This window comes from Acipenser ruthenus, chromosome 8, assembly GCF_902713425.1.
Source record: "Acipenser ruthenus chromosome 8, fAciRut3.2 maternal haplotype, whole genome shotgun sequence".
Lineage (NCBI taxonomy): Eukaryota > Metazoa > Chordata > Actinopteri > Acipenseriformes > Acipenseridae > Acipenser > Acipenser ruthenus.
In genome coordinates, this window is record NC_081196.1 from 40,016,727 (window position 1) to 40,030,613 (window position 13,887).

Genomic DNA, 13,887 nt, shown 5'->3' on the forward strand with positions numbered 1-13,887 from the left:
TCATCAACTGTTTCATGTCCTGAAAGTTCCTAATAAAGTGTCCACGCCCTGTGTCGACTGAATACCAACATGAAAAAAAGCATATAAATAAGAGAAACAAATGCGTCCAGACAAAATGATAGTCAATATGACAGGCCAGTAATTTGTTCTAATAGATAAAAATAGGTTCAAAAACAGCACAAGTAATGCTTTTAAAACTAGGAATCGCGTCTCCATGGAGATCAAAAGTTGCCATAGCAATGGCTGGGGACCAATATAAAACTCTTTATTTTCATTAGGAATACTTTTGTAGGTTTCAATTTACTGTCTTGTTGTTTTGCAGTCCTGCTTTTTGCTCTTTGCACATGAGTTCGTTTGAACCCCTTTGGAAAGCACTTTGTGAATTAGCATTCCATTAGACGGAAGAAACGGATCAACACAACTCTATCAGCTATACAAGCATTTGCTTTTTGCGTTATACATTTTAGAAAAAATCTGGCGCACGTTTTGTTCTGTATGCAACCAGTGCAAAGCCTCAATTGTTCGACAAAAAAAGACAAAACACATCATAAAACTGTAAATATTATAAAACTAGTAAGAAACTAGTTTTTTGTGCTAGTTTTATAACATAGATAGTTTGTCCTTGCAGAAAAAAAGGCCAAACCTTGCATCGGTACAAACAGGACAAACCCAGGTCTATTCACTGGCATCTTTTTACCTCTTCGCTGAATTTGCTGAAATCTGCGAAGTTGAGTTTCCGGACCGGCTTTTGCTGTGATGTTGTTTCTGTGCTGGAAACAAAGTGTGGGATCTGAAAGTAGAGTCAAACACAGAAACAGTTTATAAAGAATGATTTGACATGGCATTCTTTACACTCTGCAGACTCACCGTGCAGCCGCCTCAGAGCTACAGCGTCAGAGGACAACGCAGCTCTGGGCAGCTTACAGACAAGCCCGCAGGCGCCCGGCCAGACTACAGGGGTCGCTGGTGCGCGGTGAGCCGAGGACACCCTGGCCGACCTAACCCTCCCTCCCCCCGGGCGCTCAATTGGCCAATTGAGCGCCGCCCCCTGGGAGCTCCCGTCCACGGTCGGCAGTGGAAAAGCCTGGATTCGAACTCGCGACATCCAGGTTATTGAGGGCATCCTGCACTCTAGTGAGTGCTTTTACTGGATGCGCCACTTGGGAGCCCAGTACAGTCTTAACCATAACAACTGATAGCGAATGCTCATGCTGTATGGTAAATGTACTGTATATAAATATGACTGTTTGGTAATACACTGAAACCCTTTTTAATGTGATACTATCTGTATAACTTAATTTAAATTTAGTGGTTGCCAATTATTTATTTTCACCCCAATTTAGCAATGTCCAATTATTTTTAGGCTCAGCCCACTGCTACCACCTGTGCTGACTCGGGAGGGGCGAAGACGAACACACGCTGTCCTCCGAAGTGTGTGCCATCAGTCGCCTGCTTCTTTACACACTGCAGACTCACCAAGCAGCCACCCACAGCTACAGCGTCAGAGGACAACGCAGCCCTAGGCAGCTTACAGGCAGGCCCGCAGGCACCTGGCCAGACAACAGGGGTCGCTGGAGCACGGTGAGCCAAGGACACCCTGGCCAACCTAGCCCTCCTTCCCCCTGGGTGGCGCTCGGCCAATTGAGCGCCGCCCCCTGGAAGCTCCCATCCTCGGTCGGCAAAGGAATAGCCTGGACTCGAACCGGCGACGTCCAGACTATAGGGCGCATCCTGTACTCCATGTGGAGTGCCTTTACTGGATGCGCCACTCGGGAGCCCTCATCTGTGTAACTTTTAATCACCTGAAGTGGTTGATTCAATAAGCAGTAGGTTTTGAAGGGAATGCAAATTTTGATTATAATATGTGGTTGATTCAATTAACCAGGGATTCTATTAAGCGGTTTTCTATCCGCCCGCAAGGAAGCTGTATGATTTAAAGTGGTAATGACAGAGCAGCTAGTCTGCAAGCCACGCTTTAGCAGGTTCAAGTCCGGGTTACAGTCATCTAAATGTTAGAAAGTATCAACATTCCATAATACCGCTTGAAATAGGGTTTAGATCTCATGTAAGCTTTGTAGTTTTTTTTAAAGCTTTACTATAATATATATATATATATATATATATATATATATATATATATATATATATATATATATATATATATATATAGTTTTTGCAGGTAAACCGCTTATTAATTGTTTAATTAGTAATTATCCCCTGCACCTGGCTAGCATTGTAAATTAGAGCCAGGTGCAGGGTATTTAAGAAAAGCAGCCAGTCTGTTTGGGGCTGCTGTGTGGAGAGCCCGCTTGCTAGGGTGTGCAAGGTACTGTGTGGAAGCCTTGTTGGGATTTGTGTTATTTGTTTAAAAACTGTGTTTTGTTTTGTTTGATTTTGGTTTTTGCAGGTAAACCGCTTAGCTGTCCTGTTACTGTTATATAGTTTAGGTTCCTGTTTTGTGCTTTAGTTTAGTGCTCAAGAAAAGAGCTAGGTGTTTGTTTTGTTTATTTTTGCGTTTGTTTATTAAAAAAATATAGCACGTTAGCGCTTAAACCTCAATTTCCTGGGTCTATTTTTAAAGGGGCAAAGAACCCGAGCGGGTGCGGTTCTGTTACACTATATATATATATATATATATATATATATATATAAAATAAACCACACCACTCCAATTAAGTCTTCCATATTGCCTGCAAGTAAGGATTAATTGGCTTCCTTTTTTTCCTGTTAGCCCTGCCTGATTTGAAATATGACTGCACTGTTGTGAGGTAAAGTACTTAACTTTTATTCGCCCCAGATTCACTTTGTTATATAATTACAACCACAAAATTTGTACTTTAACGCTAGTTATTTAAAAAAAAGTGTAGAACAGTATCGGTGTACTTTTTGATGTTCGAAGCAATTCCATAAAAAAAAAAAAAAAAAATGGATAAGTCAGCAGTATTAGACTACTGGCAAGCCCAAGACGTTTTAAAACTTCTGTTGATTATGATCACCCATCACCACAAAAGGCCTTGGGTTTGCCATTAGTCTGAAATAAAAAAGAAGTAACTGCTTCTTCAGTCATGCGTGATGATAATTAAAAGAAAGGAGAGCTATCTTACAAACTTTGGTTTGACAAGGTATATAGAAAAAATACTCCAATAAACCAATGGAAGTGAACAGGACCTGTTGTGTATTGCAAGTATGTCTCAACGAGATTTGAAAAGTACTTGATAAGGCCCTCTAATTTAAAACTGTGAAAAATGATTTCAGATTTGCTGAGAAGCTGTTATGGTAATGAGAGCTAACAGATTCTTGCTCTGCATGAAATAAGCACCATAAATACTACTTGGTGGGAATTGATGCCTTCATTGACACTGGCATTTCCGTACTAGTTTGTAATACATTGATAACTCAAGATGTACTTGTATTAATGGTTTCAACTTTATTTATATAAGGGGACTTGCATAGCATCTCATCTCAACGTACTTTCACTGGCTACAACTTGGAAACAAACATGAGGGATGCCCCTGAAGAATATCCCGGGGAGTCAGTCCAAGTGGGTTCAAATTCACTGTGTGACGGAGCTTCATTGCTTTGGTTCATACCTGTCCTGCCAAAGGCCTTGGAGGGAGAGCTGGTGGGGGCAGCCAACCACGCTTGAAGCCTAAAATAAAAGATTTACAGGACATTAGAGATCATGGTCAGCACACGCTGTATTTGCTTCACAAAAGGAACTAAATTAAAAACCATTCCTGTGTGTGTTTTTTTTTTTAACTTCTCCCATATTTGTTTATTTATTTGTTTTCTTTATAATAATTGTGAGTGATTCTGTTGCTTCAATAATGATGTAAGGTTTTCCATACTGTTGTTGCAGACAAGCTTTCAGAAACAATCACGTATGCTGTTGAAAGATAAGTCCTAAAGCATTGCCTTTGATTTCCTTTTTAAAAAATCACATACGCTGTGACCTTTCCATGTTGTTGGCAGTCACCTTTTCTAATCTATACAATACAGTGATTTTTCTGTAGTTCTTATTCTAAACTCTGTTTACACAGTCTTTGTCATGAACAATGTTAAATATGGAGAGCTACTTTCATTTGTGCCAAATAATACAAGCCCATCAAGTAATAAAAGACAAGGGGAAGTTTTTATTATGAATTAAGAGGAAGTCAAGAGTGTACTAGACCAAAACTGATTATTTTTTATTCCCTATTTAAACTGAATCCAATGAAGATGCAAAAACAGCTGCAATGTGTTACTAGGGTAGCCTGGGCAACATCAAATATAGAATGTATCCCAATGAGGTGCATTATTTGGTACCCACACCAAATATGAGTCTTGTTTCTTTGTAAGTCTTTTTAAATATTTGTTGAGTTTATTATAGAATCAGTAAATAAAATGTGACTTCTGTTTTTGAATTCTGGTCCATTTGTGTTAGCTCTTGAAAAACTGCATTCAGAACCTTACTTTAACACATAACTTTTATGCAAATTGTCAAGTCTGTCAGGTATGCCCCTGGACAAGTAGCAGCTTGTCATGGACAGCTTAGCTGCTATCCTATTGGAAAGCAAAACTGAGAGGATATAGGCCGAGATATTGATTGTTTTTTTGGAGATTGAATGTGCGTGTACTGTAAACTGCTCCCTCATTATCTGTGAAATATTGAAAACCGTGAATTACTGAAGGCCAGTAAAGTACAGTACAAGTACAGTTGACTTACCACACAGCCTAAGCATGAAACCAAACTCTCAAATTATCGAATAGAAAAAAAACAACAAGGAAGCGCTGTATGTAATCGTTGTGACAATGTGTTTTTTCCCACCAGTTTTGCATTAAGAAAGCTATTTTAAGCCACCTTGACTATTGTGCTGGAAGATTGTGTTGAGGTCCAGAGAAGATGCTCTGGAGTGTGTTTTCTGTGGCCTGGGGGGTGGCGTAGGGGGCTCCTCGACCTTCTTCATGGCATCATCTAATGAGGTGCTGGAGTACGATCTGATTGGGTATTAGCAAGAAGCGTTAGAATAGAAGCCACTATTCACACAAGTTCACACGCATTAGAATACCAGCAATGCACATTCTGGAGTATATTCACAACAATTCCATACTGTAGATAGTACATTTTCTTTAAGCAATGGAATCTCAAGTAATCCTCTCTCCAGATCCAAGTGGAATTTGCAGTATATTTTTATGAGCTAGGCAGGAAGTGTTGCGTGACAGTTAAAGCTGGCATGAACATGTTTTTTTGTTTCTTCATATTATATTCATTATGAATTTTAAACTATACAGAGACTAAAACACACAGCTGAAGCAACAAAAAAAGGCTTAAATAAAAGAAAGGACAGAGAGTTTACCAGACATAGCCTACTGTTCATACAAGTTAGGAGGAAAAAGAAACTATCATGTTCCAATACCTGATTTCTTCTCTGGCAAAATACAGAGTTCACATGTTCCTCAGTTATTCTACATTAACTCTGAAACAGCTGCTAACTCCCAACATGATCTTTTTTTAACATCCCACAAACACTTAACTTTATAAATGCTATTGTCAATCTGATTTGCCAAGAAACAAAATGCTTTTGTATCTCTGGCCTTACTACTGTATATATGTTTTAATATGAGTTTATGTTTTGGGGTATACAGTCTAGAAGGCACTAGTGTTCTGGCCACCAAATGGGGCTTCAGAGGGCGAGGCAACCTGATGCACAGCAGGGAGACTGGGTACTTACAGAATCTCATCCACTGTCCAAAAGAGCTAGGCCAGTTGACTAGAGCAGTTATATAGTTGAAGTATTGCCTTACGTACACTACCTCAAACATAACCCTGGACGCTACGTGCTGCAGTACATTTTGCTTGACAGCTCTAGACTAAAAAAGAATGTTACCTCTGTCTTGTTCTTGACTTTACTTGGTGCTCCAACTCTTGTGGAGGATCTGAAAACAAACAGTGACATGAAGTTAAGGCTTCCTTATGGAGTTAAGGAAACACTTTCATGAATAACCACTTAACCTCAAAACATTTTGGTTCTAGATGTCTGTCTGGATGTCTGTTTAGATGTCTGTCTAGTACCAAACAGCATGTTTGCAGATGTTTTAAAGAGATCAGTGACCAGCCTCTGAAATAAATGATTCCTGGAGATACTGTACAAGACACGCTGATTTACTCTGATCTTCTCTATGCCTATTTCACAGTATGTTGCACACTTGGCTTTCAGCTTGCCGCTGTTAATGTCTGAGAGATAATTTGATTGCAGGTGATATTTCTGCTGTGTGTATGGCAAGGTGTCCAGTCATATTTGATGTTCTGAAAATGAGCCAAATGGGCTAACCCTTATGACTGAGGTGGATCATAAAGTTCAACAGACTGCCAATTGAAAATCTTAAACCATATGGTTTGGGAGATTCACACATCTAAGCCAGAGGATATTGATCTATTTTTTGAAACGTATTTTCTGTGTAATGGTACTTTTACCTGATTTCAGGAGCAGCTTTAAAGTTCTAGTTGCCTGCTATAGGCATATGTAACCCAGGCTGTAAGAGCAGGCTCCATGCAGTGAACAGCTGTGTACTGATGAACACAAAAGAAGAAACCAGATCCTTAGCACCAGTTCATTAAATGGCACTGGCTCTGACTATAAGGCACTTGGGCTGATTAAGCCTGGGTTACAGAGGTCTATGGCAACAAGAGCTGCAGCTAAACCCAGTACAAAGCACCTTTGAGTGATTGCAATTAGAAACACCCACAATGATTGCATACAAAACATAATGGGGTTGAAAAAAAAACATGGGAAATGTAATTTGAAGCTTTTTTTTTTTGTATTTAGTAATTTATATAAAAACGGTGTTATCTTAAGTCAAATGTTCTGGTTCATCGCCACCTTATTTTGTATCTCAGTATTTACACATTATGCTATTATAGGTTTCTAAATATTTCTGTTGCTATATAATACAAGGTGTAGAAAAGTTATACTTTTATACATTACTATTTAATAAATACACAATATATACAGTACATTTTTCCAACATACTGCACTAACTATGCATATACTTTGTAAAATTATTCAAATGACCTCTTTTGTAAACTCAAGTTAAAAGTAACTTGATTTGATCAATCTATACTTCAATAGAATCAGCCAGGGAAAAAATGTACCCCTAAGTCCGGTAATGCCGTTAAAAACTGATGAAGTCATTAGCTGACAAGTTTGTCTCAATGCCTAAGTTTTTTTATAGTGTTGCCTCCTAATTTATGATTGAGTGTTTAAAGAAAAAAATTAAAAAGTTATTTACTTACTGTCATCATTATTCTCGGGTCTGTTTTTCTTAGTACTGTTTAACCTCCACTCTGAAAGTATTTTTTTTCAATGGAAAATGTTGATCAGAATTATGGTGTTTTGATCTCAAGTTGTTCTTTTTCAAAAAAGAAAGCACAGCACCACCCTAGCTGTGTCCCTTACATGTCTTACTACTGCTGTAGCCGTCTGCATTCTATTTCTTTCACTGTGCTGTGACAAATGCTCGGGCCCAGCTGCCACAAATAGGTGAAAGATTGAAAACCTTATTACAGTAAATTAAATACAGTAGTGAAAATGACATATGAGAGGAACCATTCTGAGGCAAATCTCAATCCATCTTTTTTAGGTAAATACAGTTCAATGAAGTGCTCTAATTAAAATTAAATGAACAGAATTCATAGTGAATGCATTAAAATAACACCATCCTTAAAATCCTTAAAAAAGCGCAATTAACAACCAGTGTGCCATTTCTCTGCTGAGACATCAAGTATTTCATTTTCAGTTTTTAACCTGGGCCTGTTGCCTTAAACACTGTAACCCAAAGCGTCAATTATTACAATAAGACTTACATTTAAACCAACTGCATTTAAAACAAGGGAACAAAACACAGCCCTCTTTAGCGTCATTAATATTAATAACAACCACTGTTCATCAGCCCTTTTATTTCACTTTAAGACATTAAAATAAACCTTATAAATATTTACTACGCTATACCAAAAACTGCCAAGTGTAGTAAAGCATAGTAAAAGTATGGTAAAGCACATAGAAGATTGGAAAATGTTTCATGGTTAACCTTGGAAAATGCATAATATAAATATTGGAAAAGCAAGGTAAAATGAAGCACTGCTGTGCAAATCTATCATGGTAAACTTTTAAAAGGGCCATATTAAACACTATTAGGCAGGCATGGTGTATTTTTCCTTTTGTTTCTTTTTGCATGTTCAAAACATTTCTAGTAGATTTCTTACATTTAACAAATGGTCTCCAATGCTATCCTTTCTTATTTAATTTGCAAATTAATACTACAGGTAAGTGAAATAGACAAAGCCTGATGCATTATCCAAAAAGCAAGGAAGCATTAGCCAAAATCTTTCTCTACTGTACACAAAAGACAAAAACACATAAAAACGTCTGTCTAATTATTTTTAGTGATTTGTAAAAATCCATTACATGTAATTCCCTGTGTGCTGTTCTGGCTCATTCAGCTTGCCTACCACATACATTCACTTTTGAGGTTATTGTGCTGGATGTATTCATTGATCTTTATTATAAGTGGCCAAATACATATGTTTAACTGAACATCACTGTGGTTCAATAGCAACAGTGTGCACCAGCCCTCATCCATTTTATTGATACATATAGGATACACTGTTTTCCAGTTTCCCCTCTGGTTCTATTACTATTTCAACACCAGACAGGGTTATTGGCACACAGGTCAGTGAATTTCATCATGAACATCATTAATGCTTTACCATGCTTCATGGATCAGCCAGGTCAGAGTCTGTTGATGGCTTCTTTCTCGAACAAGCTGCAGTGGTGCCAATTTTGATTCTAAGGGCAAACGTGCTGGGATGACATCATCGTCTAGTATTCATCTCCAGTGGGAAGTGACTTATTACACATCGGTCAAGCTGGGGAATTTGTAACTCCTTCTCCCTGGATCATGACTTTTTGACATTGCCAAGTAGCAAGCCTGACCCTGTGCAATGCCACAGTAAACTCAATGCAGTGTCACAATACAAATGTTGCAGTTGCATGTTTTCATTTATGCCTTTGCATCATCACCTAAATATATTGCTATAATCTAAGGCGGCTGTGTGGTCCAGTGGTTAACGAAAAGGGCTTGTAACCAGAAGGTCTCCGGTTCAAATCCCACCTCAGCCACTGACTCATTGTGTGACCCTGAGCAAGTTACTTAACCTCCTTGTGCTCCGTCTTTCGGGTGAGACATAATTGTAAGTGATTCTGCAGCTGATGCATAGTTCACACACCCTAGTCTCTGTAAGTCGCCTTGGATAAAGGCGTCTGCTAAATAAACAAATAATAAATGGAAATAATTCTACTTTTTTAGAAACAGATATTGTAGTGTTTTCTATACTTTATGTGGCCTCTTTAGTTTCAGAAGCAAGCAACGTGAACTCCTGATTCTGAAGAACGTATATATGTTTAATTGTAATAAATAATTACTACATTTTCTTTCTAAAGGTAAAAAAGTGACCAGGGCAGTGTTCTGTGCCTCAAAGCTTACTCTATGATCGTTTCACACTGATACCTTCGCTCTGCCTTTGCTCTCTTCAATACAAGGTTTCTTGTCTTGGGCACTGAAATGGTTAATTACGACTTTGACAGCTTTGGAATCAATCTGTACTGCAAGAATATGTTTGTTTTTTTTCCAGTTTTTATGAGTGGTCAACGTTGAAAGTTAAATAGTGTATAATTATTTATTTATTTATTTTTGCTTGCTAAACAAGAAACATACTATACTGTATATAGAGTTAGTGATTTAATAAAAAACACAAGTTTTATTAATATTGTAATTCATTGTCTCTGAAGCTGTTCTGTAGTTATATGGTTTGCAGCCATGCTCATTACCTGTCTTAGCAGCCGGGGTATTTTCCAAAGGTGTGTGTTCATCAACTGACGTGTCTTTGAAAACTGGGTTTCTCTTCGGGCTAAAGGCTGTAGGAAACCAAAATAAAAATAAAAATAATTATTACCTGACAGATCATTTCATTATTGCTGTGTAGCATTAAAGAAACAATAATGTTTCTTAAACAAAGATCAGGATCATTTTTACAAGGTATTAAATGTAAGTGTATTAAAAAGCAAAACATCTGATGTTTTATTTGATTTCACCCTTTTCCGTCTGTTCTTAAAAGTTCAAAATTGAAAACTGATTTTTTAAACCTGAAAACTGTGCAAAGTAAATGAAAATCAGAACCTGTAATTATAACATAAAACACAGATCAGGTATTAAACAAGTCCACTACCTGATATGCAGCTGTCAATCATGGGCTCTTGCTTCGGCGTGCTTTTATCGGATAAAGGCGGGTGTATGGATTCTACTGTCTTTGTTTCCTATAAAGGCAAATAAGAAAAGCTAAGACCAATCAATGAATTTTTCCCACCTAATTTCAAAAATAACTAAATGCTGGGAAATGCATGTAATGATTTCATACTGGTATATTTTGCATTAGGGGCCCTACATAGGTTAAAAGTAGGTAATTGGGGTAGATCTACGTTAGAGTGGTTTTGTATTTGGAAGGTCAAAAATAATTCTCAAGTCTCTTAAGCGCAATAGTCTCTTATCATTTGGCTTTAGATTGTTTTGTTTTCCATACTTTATATTCACCAATTTATCCTATCACCACAGCCTACATTCACTTTCTATGCAGCAGGTATTAAGACCCAATCTGAATTGCTGGAAGTACTTAAGACCTTTGCAGGTGAGGCACTAATTCAGATATGGTCCAGCCCTCTAAAGATATCCATGATAAAACTCAATCTAAACTGTTTGACCCAAAGCAGCTTACACCCTTAAAAAAGCTAATTGTGCTTTAGCAAAGTAAAAGTGTATTAAAGAATAGTAAATGCATCGTTATCATGGTATTACACACATTGTAAATCACAGGGAGGTATGGTACATTTTGGTAAACCATGGTGTTTACAATTGTAAAGTAAGGGATAAACAACATTAAGTGGTGAATTTGTAAAAAATAATTTACTGTTTCAGAGATTAAAGTTATTGATCGTTTTGTTAAACCTAAACCAGATGAAGACCTAAATATCATTACCAGCTATTGGTTTTCGAGAAGTACTCAAAATGCAAAATGTAAAGTGGGCTGTAAACTTATTTGAACAATGGTTAAACAAAATAAATGCAAAGGCTAAACAGAATGTGAAATGCTAAACTGAAATCGCAAGCCTTTTTCTAAAGGCCACCGCACACTAGACCGACCCGATAAGACCCTGACATGATACCGATGGATTTTGCTCGTCGGCAGGTTTTCAAACTGTGTAATACTAATATAATTGTTGAAATGATTGTTGTGTAATACAATGATATTCGCTTTTCTGTTGAATTGACTGTGGTTTCGTTGCTGAATCAGTTTTCTGTGGATTCGTAGCACAAACTGTGAATTCATTAATCAACAATATATCTACCCCGCTCTCTTCAAAGCCACTCAGCCACTTTGTTACAAGATTTAGTTAGAATTAATCAATCAATAATTTGACTGTGGAAAAACAGAACTGCAATCTCTTATAATGAAGTTTGATGAAAAAAAAAGGACAACAAAACGATGAAACCAGGATTTAATGTTAACAAAGATTATCTTAAATGGGCTTTGCAGGAACCGCTTACCTGTGGAGCAGTTCCGGATTCATCTTCAAATACAATGAGAGGCGCTGGTGTAGTGGGTAGTTCATTGATGGCTTCCCACTGCTGAAACAACACACAGTAAGAAAGGTTACATAACAACACCACCAGCAGCACTGTACTCCCCTAGAATAGTTTAAACAAATAGATATAACAATTAAAGTTGACACCAAGAGTGTAATTGTAATTGGTGCTGACAAATACAAAACTGCTCTTTGATTACTGACTTTATTTTAAATTCAGTTCTCAAATACAAATACATGTGGTCAGCTCTCAGTTCCTTAGAATGGCTCACAGAGGTTGTTCCTTGTGATATATCAGTAACTTTTAATTGTTATGGTTTTGTATCTCCCTGAAACCATCGGGTTCAAGATGCACGTCAGCAGCAGGAGCAGTGTGTCTGTGCTGCACGCTGCAGTGGACACTTTAGTGCACCAACAATTCATGGCAATACTTCACATGCAAATGTTGTTAAAAAAAAAAAAAAAAAAAAAAGCTGACCTCAGGCGGCTGCGTTTACACAGTTTAAGGAGCCAATCAATTTTAAATTTTGCTCAGAAAGTCGTAATGAATTGAATCCTGCATCCCAATAGCAAAACAGTCATGTTTGCCTTTACCAACAATGCAATGCCAACCTGCTGTAAATTGCTTAGTGACCTTGTGTCAGAATCCACATCTGGCTGATGATGGCACCAGGTTGTGTAGGAACTGTCCTCTACATGAGTTGAGCTATATTATTAGTGTGGGTATTAGATTATGGAGGCTACAGGAAACTGCTGGAAACTCTTGTAATTTGTTAGGCGTGGTAGTACACAAAAAGTAAAAAAATCACACACAAAAAGCTATTAGTATCTGTGGCAATGCGCCCCGCCCCTGTGTGCATTTGTGTATTATGTGTTGTATCGTGCGTGTGTTAATGTTGGTGTATAGTCATTGGTACACGGGATATAAACGGGTCTGTGTTTCACGTGTATTTAAAAAGTGTAGATTTGTATTTAGGCACGAGGAGGGCACAAATCACTTCACGTGCTGGTAAAATGTAATGTGTGGTCACGGGAGTACACTTAACTAATTCACGTGCTGGGATTCAAGTGAGTAATTAATTAGTAATTGAATCCCAGCACAACAGTATATATAGATGCACATTTCTGTCACTCGGGGTTGGGTGTTCGGTGAGTGGAGAACGGGATTGGAGACGGAGGTATTTGTGTAAAGTAAATAATAGTTAAATCTGCTCACTGTGTTTTGTTCGTCTGTCTGTGCACTGTTTAGTTCGTTTTGTTCGTCTATTTATTTTGGCCTCAAGTGCCGTGTCCTGTGTTTTGTGTTCAACCCTTTTATTTTCTGTTCTGTTTGTTAATTATTAAATGCTGAGCGCGATCACGCGCTCAGCTTTACCAAAACCCCAAGTCTCTGTTGTTTATTTCCTGGCTCTGGTCTGACGCCACCCACTCCGGCCGTCTTTGTGACAGTATCATAAAAAAGTAGATCACCATGACCTATATCCACCACATACATGTAAAAATGTACAGTTTAAGTGTGACATACAGTACTGTAAGGACAAAATAAACGGACAGACAGATAGGTTTCTCAATACATCCCCATATAATAAATATATATCCAGTCTATACATCAGGGCTCTCATTTGCGTTTTTTTTTTTTTTTTTTACTGCTTTTGGTTTAATTATTAAAGAAAGAAAAACTGGGATAAATAATAATAAAAAAACCCTTCTAAATCATCCTTTATTTCTAGACATTCACCCAAATCAGTGCTTGAAATGGGGCGGTACTCTTCTCAATTTCAAATATTTGAGTCCCGCCACTTCTGAATTTAAAACATTTGAGTAGCACTTTGGCGCTTATCACTATCTGCCCGTTTTCTTTTCCCAGCAGCAGCTGCAAGATTTACATCACAGCAGAGCATAGACTAACTCCCAGAGTGCATTACAAAACAACTACAACTCCCAGAGTGCATTACAAAACAACTGCAACTCCCAGACTGCATTACAAAACTACAACTCCCAGAGTGCATTACAAAACAACTGCAACTCCCAGAGTGCATTACAAAACAACTACAACTCCCAGAGTGCATTACAAAACAACTGCAACTCCCAGAGTGCATTACAAAACAACTACAACTCCCAGTGTGCATTACAAAACAACTGCAACTCCCAGAGTGCATTACAAAACAACTGCAACTCCCAGAGTGCATTACAAAACAACAGCAACTCCCAG

At 37.9% G+C, this 13,887-nt stretch overlaps 1 protein-coding gene and 1 long non-coding RNA gene across 5 annotated transcripts in view; one reads left to right on the plus strand and one right to left on the minus strand.

Annotated features, from left to right (window-relative positions):
* Positions 1–13,887, minus strand: part of LOC117406641 (ralBP1-associated Eps domain-containing protein 2-like) — a 66,970-nt gene that overhangs the window by 15,833 nt on the left and 37,250 nt on the right. For 3 of the 4 annotated variants that reach the window (XM_059028956.1, XM_059028957.1, XM_034010821.3), the window contains 8 exons: positions 11,638–11,718; positions 10,265–10,352; positions 9,867–9,953; positions 7,274–7,324; positions 5,868–5,916; positions 4,841–4,977; positions 3,591–3,649; positions 698–790 (listed from right to left, as the gene is read on the minus strand). In XM_059028956.1, the coding sequence (XP_058884939.1) occupies positions 698–790; positions 3,591–3,649; positions 4,841–4,977; positions 5,868–5,916; positions 7,274–7,324; positions 9,867–9,953; positions 10,265–10,352; positions 11,638–11,718 (645 nt within the window). The remainder of the gene's footprint in view (positions 1–697; positions 791–3,590; positions 3,650–4,840; positions 4,978–5,867; positions 5,917–7,273; positions 7,325–9,866; positions 9,954–10,264; positions 10,353–11,637; positions 11,719–13,887) is intronic. The other variant, XM_059028958.1, reaches the window with a different exon arrangement.
* On the plus strand, positions 2,292–3,597 carry LOC131737773 (uncharacterized). Its single transcript, XR_009329377.1, has 3 exons — positions 2,292–2,326; positions 2,732–2,768; positions 3,441–3,597. It is a non-coding gene; the product is annotated as an uncharacterized LOC131737773 (long non-coding RNA).